Genomic DNA, 18,015 nt, shown 5'->3' on the forward strand with positions numbered 1-18,015 from the left:
GACGGTTATTTGCATATAAATCCACGTCCTTGATAACCCGAGGTAGCGTTTCATTGAGGCGGGCGCTCCCAGCTGACGTCAGCAAACGTGCATGCATCAGATACAGGCTTTGGCAATAGACATTGGGACTACATACATCTTAACGTCTGCATTCACGATGGTAATTTCTGTAGGCTTAGTTATCCGCATAAATAAACGTTAGCAATCGTGATGGTAAATTGTTGTACACTTAGGTAGCTGAATTGATGGTAGTGGTGCAGATACCTCAGTAGTTCATAAACATGAATCAAATCTGTCATTGCACCATAAAAAGTATCAATCAAATGTGCCTGTTAAGAATCAAGCGTATTTATTGCCACTTGTTTTTACAACATTAATTTCAGCACTTACAAACTAATGAAACTACAACTTTTAAGAAATACATTTTATATTCCCTAGTCGTATATGGAGAACATATCTGTACTTCGTCCAAAGCTTACGAATAAGCGACTGCGTACAGATGTGTGTAGTCTCTGTAAATAAATACCTTCCCACTTTATGGTGCCCATGGAGATTTGCATTTCAAATTTTGTCCCATAATTTTATAATTGTGAGTCTTATTAGCGCGACCCAAATTATTGAACACCGTCCCACAGCTGCATTGCAAATTAAACGTGTGTTTACTGTAATGCTCAATGAATAATTAGACAATTCTGGGAAATTTATTGAGAAACCAAAACCTAGTTAAATCATGCGGCGATTGGCGAAGCTTTCAATGCAAGGCTGTCAAAGCTTGAATTTATTTTTCAGAATCCCACAGTGTCTACTATTTATCACAAAAGCGATTAATAACAAATCTAGTTGGAAGGTTTCTTTCTCATTAAGATATATTCGTAGTTGAAAACCGAAGTTTGATTAACTCTTATTACTAAAATAAAATAATAAGATGAATGAGAAGGAATTGAATGCAAAATCGAAAGAGCCTTTAAACAATGTAAAGCATGCACATTTTGTGGCTTATTGAAAATTGCATAATAAATAACACCATCGTAACACTTTCCGTATTTATTGTTATGAGTTGTTGCTATAAAATTTCAAATATAAATTCAATTCCGCGCAACTATATTATGTAAATGTAATATGCGGCCATTATTGCGGTACTTTTTCCGACACGCATAAATATCTACGATGCACATACACCGCGTATTTATTACCACAACGAGCAACAAAAACAGTTTAACGCGCGCAATGTATGCCGTATTCACATGCCTTATCGATAATGGTGTCGATTAATCTAACATATTAGGATTGTTTTTGTCCCGCTCCTGCTCGGAGTCTGCGGTATGTCCTGTCTCGGTCGCCCAGTGTGAGATCTCACCTGGGTCATAAATCGTCTCGGGTGACAACGGGTTAAGTCCTAATTAGAAGCCGTTAGCGGCTAGCAGCTCTTAGCTGTGAGTTACGGGTTAATACTTACGATGTGTCTTGCGTGCTGCACTAGGTGTGAAAGTCCTAAGGCATAACATCCTTCATTATCGATATTATAAATGAGAAAGTATTCGTGTTAATTACGCAGTACTGTAAGGCGATGGTTAACTAAAATATGCTTAAGGAAATTTAGATATTACTGATGGGAAAATCCACATGCAGCAGAGAAAGATTGTATGCGAATGATTTAATAACTGATACTTAGCTGTTGATAAATTTTATAGTTTTGAGTCACTCTGGCTACTTAGCTTCCAGGAAAATACTACAATCCCGCAGTTATACCACCTTCCTTGTGCCTTAAAATATTGTTGACATTATAGCAATCATCCTCTGAAAATGTTTATGGAAGAACTTGGATTACATTATTAACTACACTAAAACTTAAACATTAGGCAATTTCAATCATGGTGAATTGTCTTATTCAGTACCCTGGACATTGTACGGTTTACGTATTACATGTTCGAGCAGCGAACAAACATTTTATTTTAAATTACTTATTATCCATAGTTACATTACATTAATGACAATTATTGAGCAATAACGTAAATGAGGTCAAGCTGCCTCAGCATTATTATCGTGCGACGGCCGAGCCGGCCGGAAAGCGCAGTTCTTCCATAGCAGCGCCCGAGTGCTAATCTATCCGCTCGAATCCGCGTGAATTATATATAATTATTAGCAGTATTTAAAGTGTTCCCAGTTGTCCCATAATATCATAGCATTATTAGCAGCATATGACGCGACCTAAATACAGTCCACATTCGATGTAATACGTAAACCGTACAGACATTAAAAGACGATCTTGCAACATTGCCCATAAAATGTTCCCTAAAATGAAGCTAAACTTCGCAACACCGCAGTTGCCTACAAATCGCGCCACATGTTCCACGTCCATAGACCATCGTCAATTATACCGCACCGTTAGTGCCAGTATCAATTGATTATAATTATTCACGTTCTGTATGCACACGTCGTGATTTATAAGCATTTATCCGTCATTACTGTGTACCGTATTATTCAGGATCGCAATTTTCATTTTTAAAGGTCCTTCAGCGCTCTTAAGTTTATTAGGTGTAATAACTAATAATGCATTTTTAAACATATTGGTTTGATGTTTTTGATGATGGAAATATTATCCTTAAGAGTCCTCTCAATTGGTAAGAATTGCAGTGTATTCCATTTTAAGTCCTACAATGTGTACCGACCTAAAAGTCCTTCAGCGCGACCAAATTTATCGAAACACCCTTTCGCAGTAACCAGTTACAAATGTCTAAATATACAGCCTCTAGTTAATATATCAGGGTACTGGAGCACAGATAATGAATTATTAATTGAAAACAAACCCGACCCAGTTAGAATGGCATTATCTTGTTTCCGATATCGTCGACAACTTGTCCGGGCTCGGGCCAACTTGCAGACGGTCATTTCCTCAATTACAATACATTTGTGGATTTTGATGCATTTGCTTTTTTTTGTCTCTTGTAAATAGATAAATTTATAGCGGTAATATGTTTGTTAGAACGAAGTACCTTAACGCGCGTTGCGAAAGGGGGCTAGGCGGAAAAAATTAAGACGAAAAGTTGTAACGACACTTTTTGGCGGTTTTTGCTATAGTTTTAAGCCGTGCGGCGTGTGGTGTTTCTCTGTCTGTCTCTGTCTTTATTTCTCATAGAACTTCGTTCCATTCGAGTGACACTTCTCAATTTTTTTCAAGTTTTTCTATTGCACGCCTCATAAGCAAAGCGTTGAGGTGGGTACTACTGTCACTTCGCGCAAAACATCTGATTTTTCAAACTTAAAATGTCTTTATGTATCATACATTGCACTTGTAAGATAATACATACACACACATATTAAGAAAAAACACTATTTTTAACATTCATGATATTTTTGATGTCATTTTTGTTATTTAAACTAGTTAAAAAACAGTTTAAAAAAGTTCTGTCTTGGACGTCCGTGTGTCTGTATGTGCGGAGGATTTTCTTGTTAACACGATAGCGACCGAAATACTTTACTAATCGAGTCTTTTTTTTCTCTTACGCTTGAGTATTCAACGCCACCAAAACACAGGCCTGCCTATTTACTGCGAAAAAGACCAACTTCGAGTTAACTCCTACATTTCAGAATGTAGCGATTAAAGTAGCTGACCATATCGACCTGTTAGGTGTAACTCTGTCATCGAATCTTAACTTCGGTACTTTCATCGAATCCAAAGCTCGATTGGCCGCAAAAAAGCTCGGCATTTTATCTAAGGTCAGGCAGTATTTCACACCGGAACAGCTTCTAAGACTATACCAAGCACAAGTTCGATCGTGTGTGGAGTACTGCAGCCATTTATGGGCTGGGTCTGCGAAGACGCATCTGGGAGCATTGGATTCGATGGAAAGACGAGCTGTTAGGCTGATAGCTGACTCGAAATTGACCAAGAGTAAACTTCTTAGTCTTGATCACAGACGTAAGATTGCGTGTCTTTCAGTTTTCTACCGCTTGCACTTTGGTGAATGTTCAGCTGAACTTCACGCTCTCATTCCATCTTCACCGTTTCACCATCGAACATCTAGACGTGCCGCCGGCTTCCATCCCTTCGTAGTTGACGTACCATTTATCCGCACAAAACGGTATCAGAAATCGTTCATCAACTTAACTGCAAGGGATTGGAACGCCCTACCCGCTTCCGTCTTCCCAGATAAATATAACTTAAACTCATTCAAGGCAAGAGTGAATAGGCTCTATCTAGGCAGGCATGCCCCTTCATAGACTGCATCACTACTTACCATCAGGTAATGGTGCAGTCAAATGCCTGGCTATTCCTATATAAAAAAAAAAAAAAAAAAAAAAAAGTATGCTCAGGAATAGAACCCTTTCATTTTTCAGGGTCTGATTCGATGTGGTTTAATTGTTATTAAATAAACAAAAATAATAATTAATAAATAATTATTAAAAAAAAATTATGAGGCGTGCACTTTTGGATTTTCCAAATTATTCTTCCTCTTACATTTGAAATGTTTGCTGGATGCATGATAATTAAAAAGTTAATCGCTAGAAATGCTTTGCAAACAAGACGAGCTCATGGTTAATTAATTTCTGGTTTTGCATCCAGCTTTGTATCTTTATTGTTAATCTTTCTGTTATTATTTGATTCAACATTAAATGGAATATAATAGACAATATATCTGCGTGCAAGATTATCTTTATTAACTTCGCCTACTAAAGGCATGCGTACGCGCACCTGGCTGATCCTAATTACTGATCTAACGGCGTTAGGGTTAACCTTTAATTACAGATTACAAATCAACGGCCGTACTATGGAATTGCTCACACGTCTTCCAATATCTTGAAATATGTTGTAGTTTTGTACCTATGAAATAATGGGAGAAGATTTATAAGCTTTAGTATTTCGTGGGTAGGGTTTGTATTCATTGAAAGAGGCACTTGATCTAGTATTATAAACGTATAAAAACGTTCCTAATAAATTATTGTCTCCCATAGTAAATTGTGTAGTTCATAGATTTATTGTTATACTTTTTATTCACAATTGTACTACCGTATTCCTAATGCAAGTACAATTGAATTGCATTTAAAGTTGCTAAAATATAACGAATCGAGAAACCGTAGTATGAATGTAACTTGCAATATTATACGTGATACACGGAATGCAATTGTTTCGTCGATAATGTCGGTATTGAATGAATAATGCCGTGGGTTTAATTAAAGGCTTGCCACGTCTTTTTCCTCACAATCATATTTCGTACATTGCACTATGTTGAAAATTGATTATTGCGTTGCAGTTGTACTGTTGCGTCAATGTAATTTTTTATTTTATTTTTTATTTATTTATTTGCATACAATTCGGATATCGCAGATCCATATTTTGTTAGTAAAATAAAAAAAAAAAAAAAAACCTAAGTATTAGTGTTAATAATTATATCTAAAAAACTAAAAACTAAGTCCTAATAACTAATAACTAAGTCCACCATAGGACACTCTACGCATAGACAAGTCGCTTTGATGCAACAAGTGTACGCACAAAGTGTCCCATGATGGGCGCACTTACATCCTCCGCGATGGTCCTTATTATACTGTTGGAACTGCCCCGCACTCTCCTTAAAAGAGAAGCTGTTTGTTTGCGAATGACGGCCCAGAAATCCGATGTGTGTGCTTGAGCAAACATCCCGGAGGCGCTGCAGAAGCGTGGCAGTTTCAACAGCATTCGGAAGGCATTGTTATACAGGACACGAAGAGTATTTAGCGATCGATCCGCATAGCTGGCCCATAGACTGCTCGTGTAGAGATTCTGACAGAACGCCTTAAAAAGCATTATTTTTACGTCCTTACTACAACGAGCAAATCTACGAGCCAACATATTGGCTCTAACCGCCAACGCTCGTCGCTCCCGCTCAATGTCCACATTGTCTCGGAGGTCATCGGTAAGCATATGCCCAAGATATTTAAATTGTTTATATTGTGTAATGAAAGCATTGATTCTTTCAAACTGTCTTATGGTATAGTGGATGTTACCATAGTGTCTGTATTGAGGGTCCTAGATTCAATCAAGTCGAAAGTAATATGTGTTTGTGTTCCAGTGTTATATCTGGAGTTATTAGTAACTATCTGGAGTTAATACCCAGTAGCCTGGATTTCAAAATTATGCTCTCATACATATAAATTAAACACCACTTTTAAAACCTTGTACTCATAAGAAGACAATTACATAACCCGATGAATCATCGCTAAAGAAACAGCGCCAAATAAAGGAGTCGATACATCAAACCAGTCTCAAACATAGCCAGACGAATTCGTTTTGACAATTTGCACTCGTTTCGATTGTTTAAAAACTTTCACGCACTTTTTATATCGCAAAGTGAGCAATTTGAAACATAAATACTTGAAAGAAACCGCCTCGATACAACGAGGTGACGCGTGCGGGTGCATTTCACTTTCATTTCTAGCGTGAGAGCTGCTGATAGATCTGTAGCATCCATTTGTTTAACGTATGGCAAGGACTTTCTTCGATATATCATTATACAGTTACTATATTACATCGGTTCAATTTTAGTTAGGGAAATGATGTAAATTACATGTGTAAACTCATACTTGATTCTGCTGGTACTTTATGTCATTGTCAACACAGATGATATAATATATTATAATGGAGACAATTGGATTGGAAAATGGCAATCCTTTCCAATCCAATTGTCTCCACGTATTCATTTCAATATTCGGTACACTAACATTATTCAACCCTAGAAAACTTTTTGAAATATCCATTTTTAGGAAATTTACAAATATTCCAATTAATTTACATAATAACTGAATCATTTATCATAAGCTAATAACAAAATCTATGCATAATTTAACTCGAAAATAATGTAAGAAAATCTTTCACCAGCTCTTGGTCTAGGCGCGTGCGGCAGTGCGTGACGATTGTGACAGATCTGTAAGATCTCGCCGTACTTTACGAGGAGACACTTCGCGCCGTATAAAGTGCCTTAATGTCATCATTGTTAAGAGAAAATATACCATTTCTTATTATCATTATTACTGTAGGAAGCAGTTGGAGAGCCAAAAATTTATACGACCAAATATATCGATACGTGTTTAATTTTTCATTACTTACCGTCACCTTCGTTTGATCATCCGCCGATTTGGAAAAAAAAAACATCTGTATGATGATTTCAATAAATACATTGTATTAAAATTGAATACCCTCAATCCGCAAACATACGTACATAAGTATATGTTCTTCAATTAATATCGATTGAAAATGAATAAAAAAATTAATCGATCGAACTGATTTTTCAATCGTTGGTTAAAACTTATTCATCGAATAACGTATTAAACTACCATTTCAAAAATGTATTCTAATTGTCCGTATTTGACAGTTTACAGGTGACATTTTAAAATGTTCGTGTAATACTTTATTGGACGGATAAATTTTAACCAAGGATTGAAAAATCGGCCCTTACTTGAACAAATCTACTAAAAAAACATACATTATGTAAGGGCCTCAACAAATCGTTATTCATACTTATAACCGTGTGTAACTCGTAACATTCCTCAGTACTTTCTCTACTATTATTATTCTGATTGAGACGTTAGCAAAAATGGCCCATGGCTAAAATGTAACTATGAAATAATGTTAGAAACGCTACGTAAGACCGCAATATGTGTATTCGATGCTTGTTAAAATAAAAATACGATGGGAATAGTTTTAGATAACTTTGAAAATGTTTATGTAGTAATGTGTCAACTTAAAAACTAAGTGGACGACATTGGACGACATTGGTACGTAGTACATATTAATTACTAGAGGTCCGCCCCGGCTTCGCCCGTGGTACATATTTCACAATAAAAAGTAGCCTATGTCCTTTATCGGGTATCAAAATATCTCCATACCAAATTTCATGCAAATTGGTTCAGTAGCTTAGACGTGATTGAGTAACAGACAGACAGACAGAGTTACTTTCGCATTTATAATATTAGTATTTAGTATGGATTAACTCAATGGTGGACGATATATTTATACATAATAAAAAATAACTTTAATTATGTTGTAGAAATATTAAAAAAAAAAGTTAAAAATTTATATTATTTTCACTTTTGATTAAAAATTAAAACAAAATTGTATTTTTTCAGCAACCAAAAAAACCTAAAGTAAGTGGTAAAAACTACATACCATTACTTTTTTTTACCTTAATACTGTTACATCATAGCAGCTTTTACAGCATCTTCAATTATTAACTAATTATTTTCTCGAATCGTGACATTAGTCACTCGTGTGCAAAAAGCGGGGGCTTTTATTTCGCCGAAGACGAACTTTTATTTTACGCGCGTAATGAGTAATGGATCGAGGTCAACGACCTGCTGAATAACTATTTTAAATGTCTGGGGTTACCACAGATTATATTATATGTGTACATGAAGGGTGATTTGTGTGTGCGATTTATCAAAATGTATGTACCTATGTTAGTTACGAAATTGAAGGATATGAAAAGATAATTTCGTAGCATCAGGTCACTGACCTTTGCCAACAAAAAGGTAGTGATTTTTTACCATTACTCAATTCTATAAAAAGTCTCCACAAATCTTTTCCCCTTATAATAGGCTACTTACACGTAATTCACTAATCGCGGTAATCCGTTAATAGGTAATAGAAATTTAATACAAAAATTAACAGGAACATTTCCTATGAGGAAAATCGTTTCGCATAGCGTCATGGTCGTATAATAAGTTTTCATTCATACCGTCTCATATTTAACCCGGCCCAGTGGGTGTCAATGATTTACACAAATGGAATCATTGAAATTTATTAGCTGGCCATTTTTTCAGCCATAAATCTCTTCAGAATGACGCGTATGACACCACGACATGGTCCTATTAACGATGCACCTAGTTTTTAGTTTTTTACATCCTTCGAGATTACTTATGAATATAACTAAATGAACTTTTAAAGCTTGTCTGCTAAAGCTATTAGTTTGATGTTTCTAAAAATATCGGGTATTGAATACGTATGCAAATCTAGAGGAAAGAAATATTGTAATTAACTTTTGACTTTAATCATGAATGGTAATTGAAAACGGAATATTTTTTACATGGACAAAAAAGAGGGTTATGTTTTCTTTGTTCTTGAACAGCAGGTACAAAAAACCTAACCATCACAATATGGTAAGAATTCCATATAAGTAGTATATTAAATACGTACTTTGCAATTAAGATATACATAGATATATCACAGTTAAAACCATGGAATACACGATTCGACATACATCTCACATATTATATTCATAGGAAAATGCAATTTTATTTTCCATTTTATCTGTCATGCCTACATCTACTATAATTCAAATGGGTTTCTCAAAGCGGATTATGTAACCAGTGAGGGGAAAAATTGAGTCCCAAATATGCTAAGATGCAGGTAAAATACTGTATGAAATTTTCCTTTTTACAAACATATAATATGCACATTGAAACAAGGTGGGCTATAAAATAGTGCACATCCAGTGGCATTCACAACCAATAAAGAAACACTTTATATGCAAAATTGCTACAATTCATCGGTTGTATCTATGAATAGCTCGCACCGTAATTATGATTTATGGATCTCATAAATCGCTATAAAACTTGCTCTATACTGAATGATGTAATTTTTATACATCTATTGATATATAGGTTTAATAAACATAACTGAGGATTACATGTTTACTTAATTAACACGTTAAAGCCACAGTTATAAACGATTAATGGTAATTTAATTATTTACTGCTTTTTTTAAACATTTATAGAATATATTTTTTTGGAATACAATACGTAATGTCTTAACTACGAACAACACAAAATATTTACTTTAGTACCAAATTATCTTCTAATCTTAATACTATTATAAAGGCGAAAGTTTGTATGGATGTATGGATGTATGGATCAAGGGCGGATCCAGCTTTAGTGCCAGGGGGGGGTCACATACGACGATATAGACGTGGTCAATTTTCAAAAGCTATATTTTGGTAATTTAATTGATACGTAGATTTAAAAAAAATGGTCAAGTGCGAGTCGGATTGGCCAACCAAGAGTTCTGTACAAACATTTTTATATGTTTTAATATTAAATTTATGCTTTTTGCGATTTTTTGAAATAAAGATTAAATATCAAGATTCTGTGTTCACGGGAAGTACCCTGTAGGTTTTGATTCCTGGCAACACTTGCGAATGTTGATAAGCATGAAATGTATGTTTTAGCAATTTTTCCTCCATCTGTGCTGACATTGCTTTTAACCAAATTTCAATTATTACAATACCTATAGATTTTGATTCCCTTGCGATAATGTCTAAATTTGCGATAATTTACGGCATAACTGTATCTTTTGATTGCGTTGGCTTATAAGTTTGATTCTTTCACAGCTATAAGGAACCGTAAATTTGAGTATTCGGTATGAATTTCAGATTGATACCTCCACGCGTTCCTGAGAAAAAGGGTCTTCACAGGCAGACAAACTTGAAAAATATACATTTTTTGCAATTATTCCTGTATCTGTACTATAAGATGTTGCTTTGTACCGAATTTCAAGATTCTGAGTTTACGGAAAGTACCCCGTAGGTTTTGAGTTTTGATTCCCTTGCGAATGTCGAAATTTGCGAAATTTTTCGGCATTTACGGCTGTATCTTCTGATTCGTTGACATAGAAGTTTGATTTTATTATAGCGTAAAGGTATTTTAGACTTGAGTTTTTGGTATGAATATCAAGTTAATACATGTTTTCAGCGTTCATGAGTTGTTACTCATGAACGCTGTTGGGTTGTAAGTTAATTTTTTTTTAAATATTTTTTTATATTATAATCTAAGGAAAAATTCATGCTTTTCGCAATTAGTAAACAAAGTCGTTGTCTCTGTGCCTATGTCCCTATGTATGATTAAATCTTTTAAACTACGCAACGAATTTCGATGCAGTTTTTTTAAAGATAGAGTGATTCAAGAGGAATAGTATATAATTTATAAGGTTTTAGAGAAAGCGGGCGAAGCCGCGGGCGGTAAGCTAGTCTGCGTTATAAGACGTTTGATTGTACTAAATTTCATGACTCTGTGTGCTCGGGAACTACCCTGTAGGTTTTGATTTCTTAGGGAGTGTCGAAAAATTTCAGCAATTACAGCTGCATCTTTTGATTGCGTTGGCTAAAACGTTTGAATTTTTCACAGCATCAAGGGACCGTAGACCGTAGGATTTCGACATGAGCAAGGGAATCAATACCTACCCTGTCCCGTAAACACAGTCTTGAAATTGAGTAAAAAGTATCGTGTTATAGCACAGATGTAGTAATAACTGCGAAAACCCTAATTATTTAATTAAATTAAATAAAAATATATTTTTTAAATAATTTTGAACTTACAATCCCTTTACTCATGAACGTCTACATGTATTTAATTGATATTCACATCAGAACTCAGGTCTATAATAACTTAAATCTGTTATTTAATTCAAATTCTATGTCAACGCAATCTGAAGAATAAGCAATTAGAGCCGCATATTCTGTAATTCGCAACTACTTGCAAGGGAATCATCAATCAAAACCTACAAGGTACTTCCCGTGAACACAGTCTTGAAATTTGGTTAAAAGCAACGACTTAAGCACTTACAAGCACATATAAAGAAAAAAATCCTTTAAACAAAATTGTAAGATATAACATAATGAAAAAATATGTTTGCTCGGAGTCCTCGGTGCGTGAGTCCGACGCGCACTTGGCCGATTTTTTGTTGTAATTTGACTGTATTTTCTATTGTTCGTTTGAAAATAATTTTTGCTATTTCATGTCTTATCCACGAACTGGGATATTTCGATATTTGAGGTTTTGTGTGAAAAGTGTAACAGCAAAAGTTGTAGAAAAAAAATTAATTACAACTTTACCATTACACTTTTTTTATTATTATTTTTTTTAAATCGAAAAACCTGTTATTTGTCCTTAAATTACGACCATAGGTCGACCCTAATAAACTTTTTCTATAATTTTTGTTATATTCTCTTCCGTTACCGTTTGTAATTGATTTCATTGTTCTATATTACTTTTATGTCTCAAAATTCAATAAAAACATCATATTGAACAGTATTAATTTGTTAATTTAAAAAAGTTAATATTAAATTAGTGGTCCACTTAGGTCGTGGACCTAGCCCAGGGGGGGGTCATGACCCCGTGACCCCCCCCCTGGATCCGCGCTTGGTATGGATGTATGGATATATGGATGTTTGTTACTCTTTCACGTAAAAACTACTGAACCGATTACAATGAAATTTAGCACACATATAGAGGGTAACTTGGATTAACACATAGGATAGGTTTTATCCCGGAAATCCCACGGGAACGGGAACTATGCGGGTTTTCCTTTGAAAACGCGGGCGAAGCCGCGGGCGGAAATCTAGTTCTTCTATAATATTATATTTGTTAAGTCGTCTCATATCTTTGGGCAAACATAAATATTTCAATAATGTATAACGAATTACAAAAGTCACGTACTGTATCATATATTATATTTAATAAGCTAGATAATATAATGCTAAAACGGGGTTTGCGTGTCTGTTTAAAGGTTTCGTAGGAGCACAATAATTTCGCATAATGACAGCTTCATTTATATTATTTGATCTTCTGCTTGCCGAGATCGTTTGCCACTCAACTATTGAGGCCACGACACGCAAGAGCCTTATTATATAAATATTTAACAGGTATACGAATCAGCTTCACATGTAGGTAACTTAGAGGTTACAAAGAATTAATTTCAATTTATTTATTTTTATTATGTAACTTGTAAGTATGGCAAAAAACTTAAACACCACACTCAATGTCATCGTATAACTTCTAAATACTCGATCTAAACCAAATATACTTATTTTAAGAAATAAATGGCAACAAATCTGTACCGAATATAATTCTTCGATTGTGCATAAAAAGTTCACATGTAAATCTACAGTTAATAATATCTGCATCTCTCCCTTACCGGTCTCAAAAAACCCGCCCTTTTAGTCATAAAGCTTAGCCCCAAGCGAAGTTCAGGCATTATTACCGTGCTAAAGCACGCGATACCCTCATCGGGTTGCCAATCCCCAATTATTATAAGCGCAACAATGTCAACATACCAAGATGAAATTATTTAAAGTACATGTCTGCGAGCCCTCCAAGATTTATTACTAGTCAATTATATACGGAGCAGTGTATATTGAAATAACAAATGATGCATCTACAAATTGCATCTGTACACAGATAATATATCACTCTCGTTGTCCCTAAAGGTCTGTTTCGTGACTTGTTAAAAATATTTGCATTTTACAATATACGCAGAAATTGTTAACCACTTGTAAGAAAGATAAGATTGCAGTTATTTATATTTTACATGGGTTTTTCAAGATAATAATTGTAATTATTGGTGAATAATTGTTCAGTACACGAAATGCATATTGTAATTTGTAATAATGAAAAAAAAATACTACCTATATAATTACTTTGAAATACTTACACACAAAGTTCTTTACATGTACCTATTTTTCTATTTCTCGCAAAGATTTGATAAATTAAAGTATTATTTGAACTAAGTTGTATCATTGTATGCACAGATTGTATGCCTATCGCCTTCCAAATCAACATATATTTTAGTCTATATATACATTTCTCAATTCCAATAGAAATAATTTCGACTTCGAATAATTTAATTTAAATACATAAATAATTTCTTTTTATTCCAGTATACACAGACCAACCAGTATCGTCAGCGTCCCCTCCCACTCGTGACAAAATCAACGGGGAGGAGAAAGCGCGCTCCCGCAGGAGGGACACCTGGCCCGAACCTAACACCACACCTAGTACTGATGATGGTGAGCTTTTTGTAAATTGCACTTTTTTTGTTAAGTACCTAGAGTCGAATTTTTGTGAGTTGTTTTGTGAAGTTGCGCTTCTGTTTCTTTTGTATACTGTGATTTTGTACGGAGAACAGAGAAAAAATAAACTATGAGTATTTTATATTTTTTGGTATCCCGTCAACCTGGGTGAAGGCGGGATAAGAGTCAAGTAATAGAAATAAGTAGAAAAATAGAAACTATTTAAATAAAATCGATACTGATTCACATTACACTACAAAGATAAACCCTTATCAATAGAATTGTAATTTCGCATAAATGTTCACATCTTCGGTAGTATAGTGGTAAGTATCCCCGCCTGTCACGCGGGAGACCGGGGTTCGATTCCCCGCCGGAGAGACCTCTTTTTGCAGTTTTTTTTTTTATTTAATTTTTGAATAAGACTATTGTACATTGTAAAATTTACATAATAAATTAAATTCATTTATATTTTACTATAATTATATTTTTTCATGCTCTATTTAGAAAATAAACTGTAAAGAAGAAAAGAAGCCAACAATATTATAAATTTTGAAATTTCTTAATTATAAACTATTCAGGGCAAATATTTGTGTGATGAACTCAATTATTTGTTCTTGGGTCTGGGTGTTATTATCTATATATGTATTTATTAAATATTATATTTATCGTCGCCTAGTACCCACAACACAAGCCTTAATTGAGCTTACTGTGGGACTAGGTCGATTTGTGTAATAATGTCCTATAATATTTATTTATTTATTTATTTATTTATTATTTAAAACGAAACCCTACGAAATTTTAAGTAACAAAAATAAATCGAGTGAAAATAAAAAAGTAAAAGGAGTTCTCTCCGGCGGGGAATCGAACCCCGGTCTCCCGCGTGACAGGCGGGGATACTGACCACTATACTACCGAAGACTTGTCGAAGATGTCGAATTTGTTAGTCTGTTTACTTAACATAAAAATTTCAAATAAATTGTTCCATATAGTCCATTGAATAAAAAGTTCTAGAGTGCGTGAGTTAGTAACGTAAGATGTTTCTTCGGAAACATGTCAAGAGTCCCTAGGTAATAAACATACTAAAACCCCGGGCCACTAGGAGGAGCCCCGGAGTGGGGGGAGGGGGGAAATGGGTCCATTTTTTCATTTTTCGCTTAAATCTCAAAAACGGTACATGTTAGAGAAAAACTTTCAAGGAAAAGTTGAAAGGCCATAAAATTATCTACAAGTTGTACCTGAATCATTTTTTCCTATATCCTACCGTTTCTGAGTTATACGCAGTAAAACATGATTTTGGCTCAAACAATTTCCACATCAATCGATCAAAAAATATTTCTTTCTTCCAAAAAACTAAAATGTGCAACTTGTGACCGGTACTGATAGATTGCTCTTAATTAGGTCTATAATTGGTAAAATAAACACATTCCTCCATGGAAGCCTTTAGGAGGAATCGATTGTCAAAATATTATATTATGGTAGTTTGAGTTACTGAACTTGATCTTTTTATTTTTTTCTTCCAAAAAACTCAAAAGTGCAACTTGTGACCGGTACAGATAGATTGCTCATAATTGGGTCTATCATTGATAAAAATACCAGATTCCACCATGGAGGCGTTTACGGGGAATTGAATTTTATTAGGGTAGTTACGATACTTGAACTTTTTATTTTTTTTCTTCAAAAAAACTCAAAAGTGCAACTTGTGACCGATACTGATAGATTGCTCTTAATTAGGTCTATAATTGGTAAAATAAACACATTCCTCCATGGAAGCCTTTAGGAGGAATCGATTGTCAAAATACTATATTAGGGCAGTTTGAGTTACTGAACTTGATCTTTTTATTTTTTTCTTCCAAAAAACTCAAAAGTGCAACTTGTGACCGGTACAGATAGATTGCTCATAATTAGGTCTATCATTGCTAAAAATACCAGATTCCACCACGGAGGCGTTTACGGAGAATTGAATTTTATCAGGGTAGTTACGATACATGAACTTTTTATTTTTTTTTTCTTCCAAAAAGCTCAAAAGTGCAACTTGTGACCGGTACAAATAGATTGCTCATAATTAGGTCTATCATTGATAAAAATACCAGATTCCACCATGGAGGCGTTTACGGGGAATTGAATTTTATTAGGGTAGTTAGTTAAAAAGTTCATGTATCGTAACTACCCTAATAAAATTCAATACCTCCTAAACGCCTCCATGGTGGAATCTGGTTTTTTTATCAATGATAGACCTAATTATGAGCAATCTATCGGTACCGGTCACAAGTTGCACTTTTGAGCTTTTTGGAAGAAAAAAAAAATAAAAAGTTCATGTATCGTAACTACCCTGATAAAATTCAATTCTCCGTAAACGCCTCCGTGGTGGAATCTGGTATTTTTAGCAATGATAGACCTAATTATGAGCAATCTATCTGTACCGGTCACAAGTTGCACTTTTGAGTTTTTTGGAAGAAAAAAATAAAAAGATCAAGTTCAGTAACTCAAACTGCCCTAATATAATATTTTGACAATCGATTCCTCCTAAAGGCTTCCATGGAGGAATGTGTTTATTTTACCAATTATAGAACTAATTAAGAGCAATCTATCAGTACTGGTCACAAGTTGCACATTTGAGTTTTTTGGAAGAAAGAAATATTTTTTGATCGATTGATGTGGAAATTGTTTGAGCCAAAATCATGTTTTACTGCGTATAACTCAGAAACGGTAGGATATAGGAAAAAATGATTTAGGTACAACTTGTAGATAATTTTATGGCCTTTCAACTTTTCCTTGAAAGTTTTTCTCTTACATGTACCGTTTTTGAGATTTAAGCGAAAAATGAAAAAATGGACCCATTTCCCCCCTCCCCCCACTCCGGGGCTCCTCCTAGTGGCCCGGGGTTTTAGTATGTTTATTACCTAGGGACTCTTGACATGTTTCCGAAGAAACATCTTACGTTACTAACTCACGCACTCTAGACCCCCCTTGGAGGGTCTCATTCAATGGACTAATAGAAAATAATTGAAATGGATTATTATTTCTCTCCACTTGATAAAATTATTACATCACCAAACACCATATAGATTAAGCAAAAGAATTTATTTATTCATATTTATAACTTTTTTTTACAAAATAATAATATATGTATTATATTGTTATAAAGTATAACTATAAACAAATACAACATAATGTAAATATACCAGACCATAATATAGTAAAGAGCAAGTGATATTTTATAAACGACACAGATTAAATATAGAAGGTGCGAATTTATTACACAATTTTTTCAAATATTTAATATTCTCATCTCATATTGCAGCAAGCGTCCGCTCGCCGCTGCTACAGCAACAGCACCAGCAGTACGACGAGCAGCTGCGCGACATCGCCGCGTCGCTCACGAGACCGCGGTCCCGCCGAGCCCTGCCGCCCACGCTCGAGCGGCCCACCCGCTTGCCGCCGCCCGATCGGTTGACGGTAAATATGTGCTAATGTATACAGTGAAGCCCAAGATGGAATGAGATCTCTATCTGTATGAAATTATTTAGTAAAACGGAAAAAAACTTTTTTAAAATAGTAACGTAATAAATAGGTAAATGAAGGTAATGAAACCAACTTGTATAATAAAATTGTATAAATTCTGTTTCTTGTTAAGAAGCTTAAGTTTACCTAATTAACAAGGTGAATGAAACCAACTTGTATAATAAACTTGTTAAAATTCTGCTACTTGCGTATAACGCGTTAACTTAAGTTTTAAACAATATAACATTTTTATTAAGTTAGATAAATCAAATATTTCAGGCTAGAGGATCACCAGATGGCGGAGCACCAACCGAAGAAGGTCTAACCAGCTCAGCAAGTGAAGGCAGCGAACCGACTGATGCCGTGGAAGCCGCTGAAAGTGCTGAAGGAGTACGTGTGGAACTACCAGCTGAAAGGCTGCTCCACGCAAGAGCTGGCTGGCTTCAAAGACGAGGGGCTTCTGGCTGGTCGAGACACTGGTTCGTGCTGCGAGGAGCCGCTCTCCTGTACTTCAGGGACCCTCACGCAGAACACAGGGGACTCATGGATGGCGTTATAGACTTGAGCGGCGTGGCTAGAGTCGTTGAACTACCGACGTCGACAACTACTAATGGATATGCTTTTGAAATAGAGGTGAGTATTGTATGTTAAAATATATAATGACAACTACAGTACTGTATCAAATAATAAGCACTATTTT

General features: G+C 34.9%; 1 protein-coding gene and 2 non-coding genes across 3 annotated transcripts in view; 2 read left to right on the forward strand and 1 right to left on the reverse strand.

Moving 5' to 3' along the window:
* Positions 1–18,015, forward strand: part of osp (myosin phosphatase Rho interacting protein outspread) — a 256,619-nt gene that overhangs the window by 228,842 nt on the left and 9,762 nt on the right. Inside the window, exons 7-9 of the mRNA XM_089698688.1 lie at positions 13,683–13,811; positions 17,116–17,270; positions 17,595–17,948. Of these exons, the coding sequence (XP_089554814.1) occupies positions 13,683–13,811; positions 17,116–17,270; positions 17,595–17,948 (638 nt within the window). The remainder of the gene's footprint in view (positions 1–13,682; positions 13,812–17,115; positions 17,271–17,594; positions 17,949–18,015) is intronic.
* TRNAD-GUC (transfer RNA aspartic acid (anticodon GUC)) lies at positions 14,121–14,192 on the forward strand. Its single transcript has one exon. It is a non-coding gene; the product is annotated as a tRNA-Asp (tRNA).
* On the reverse strand, positions 14,661–14,732 carry TRNAD-GUC (transfer RNA aspartic acid (anticodon GUC)). Its single transcript has one exon. It is a non-coding gene; the product is annotated as a tRNA-Asp (tRNA).

Source organism: Colias philodice, chromosome 9 (genome assembly GCF_061535455.1).
Source record: "Colias philodice isolate Cphi_HAF_F1 chromosome 9, ilColPhil1 Martin Lab GWU primary, whole genome shotgun sequence".
NCBI classification, from domain to species: Eukaryota; Metazoa; Arthropoda; class Insecta; order Lepidoptera; family Pieridae; genus Colias; species Colias philodice.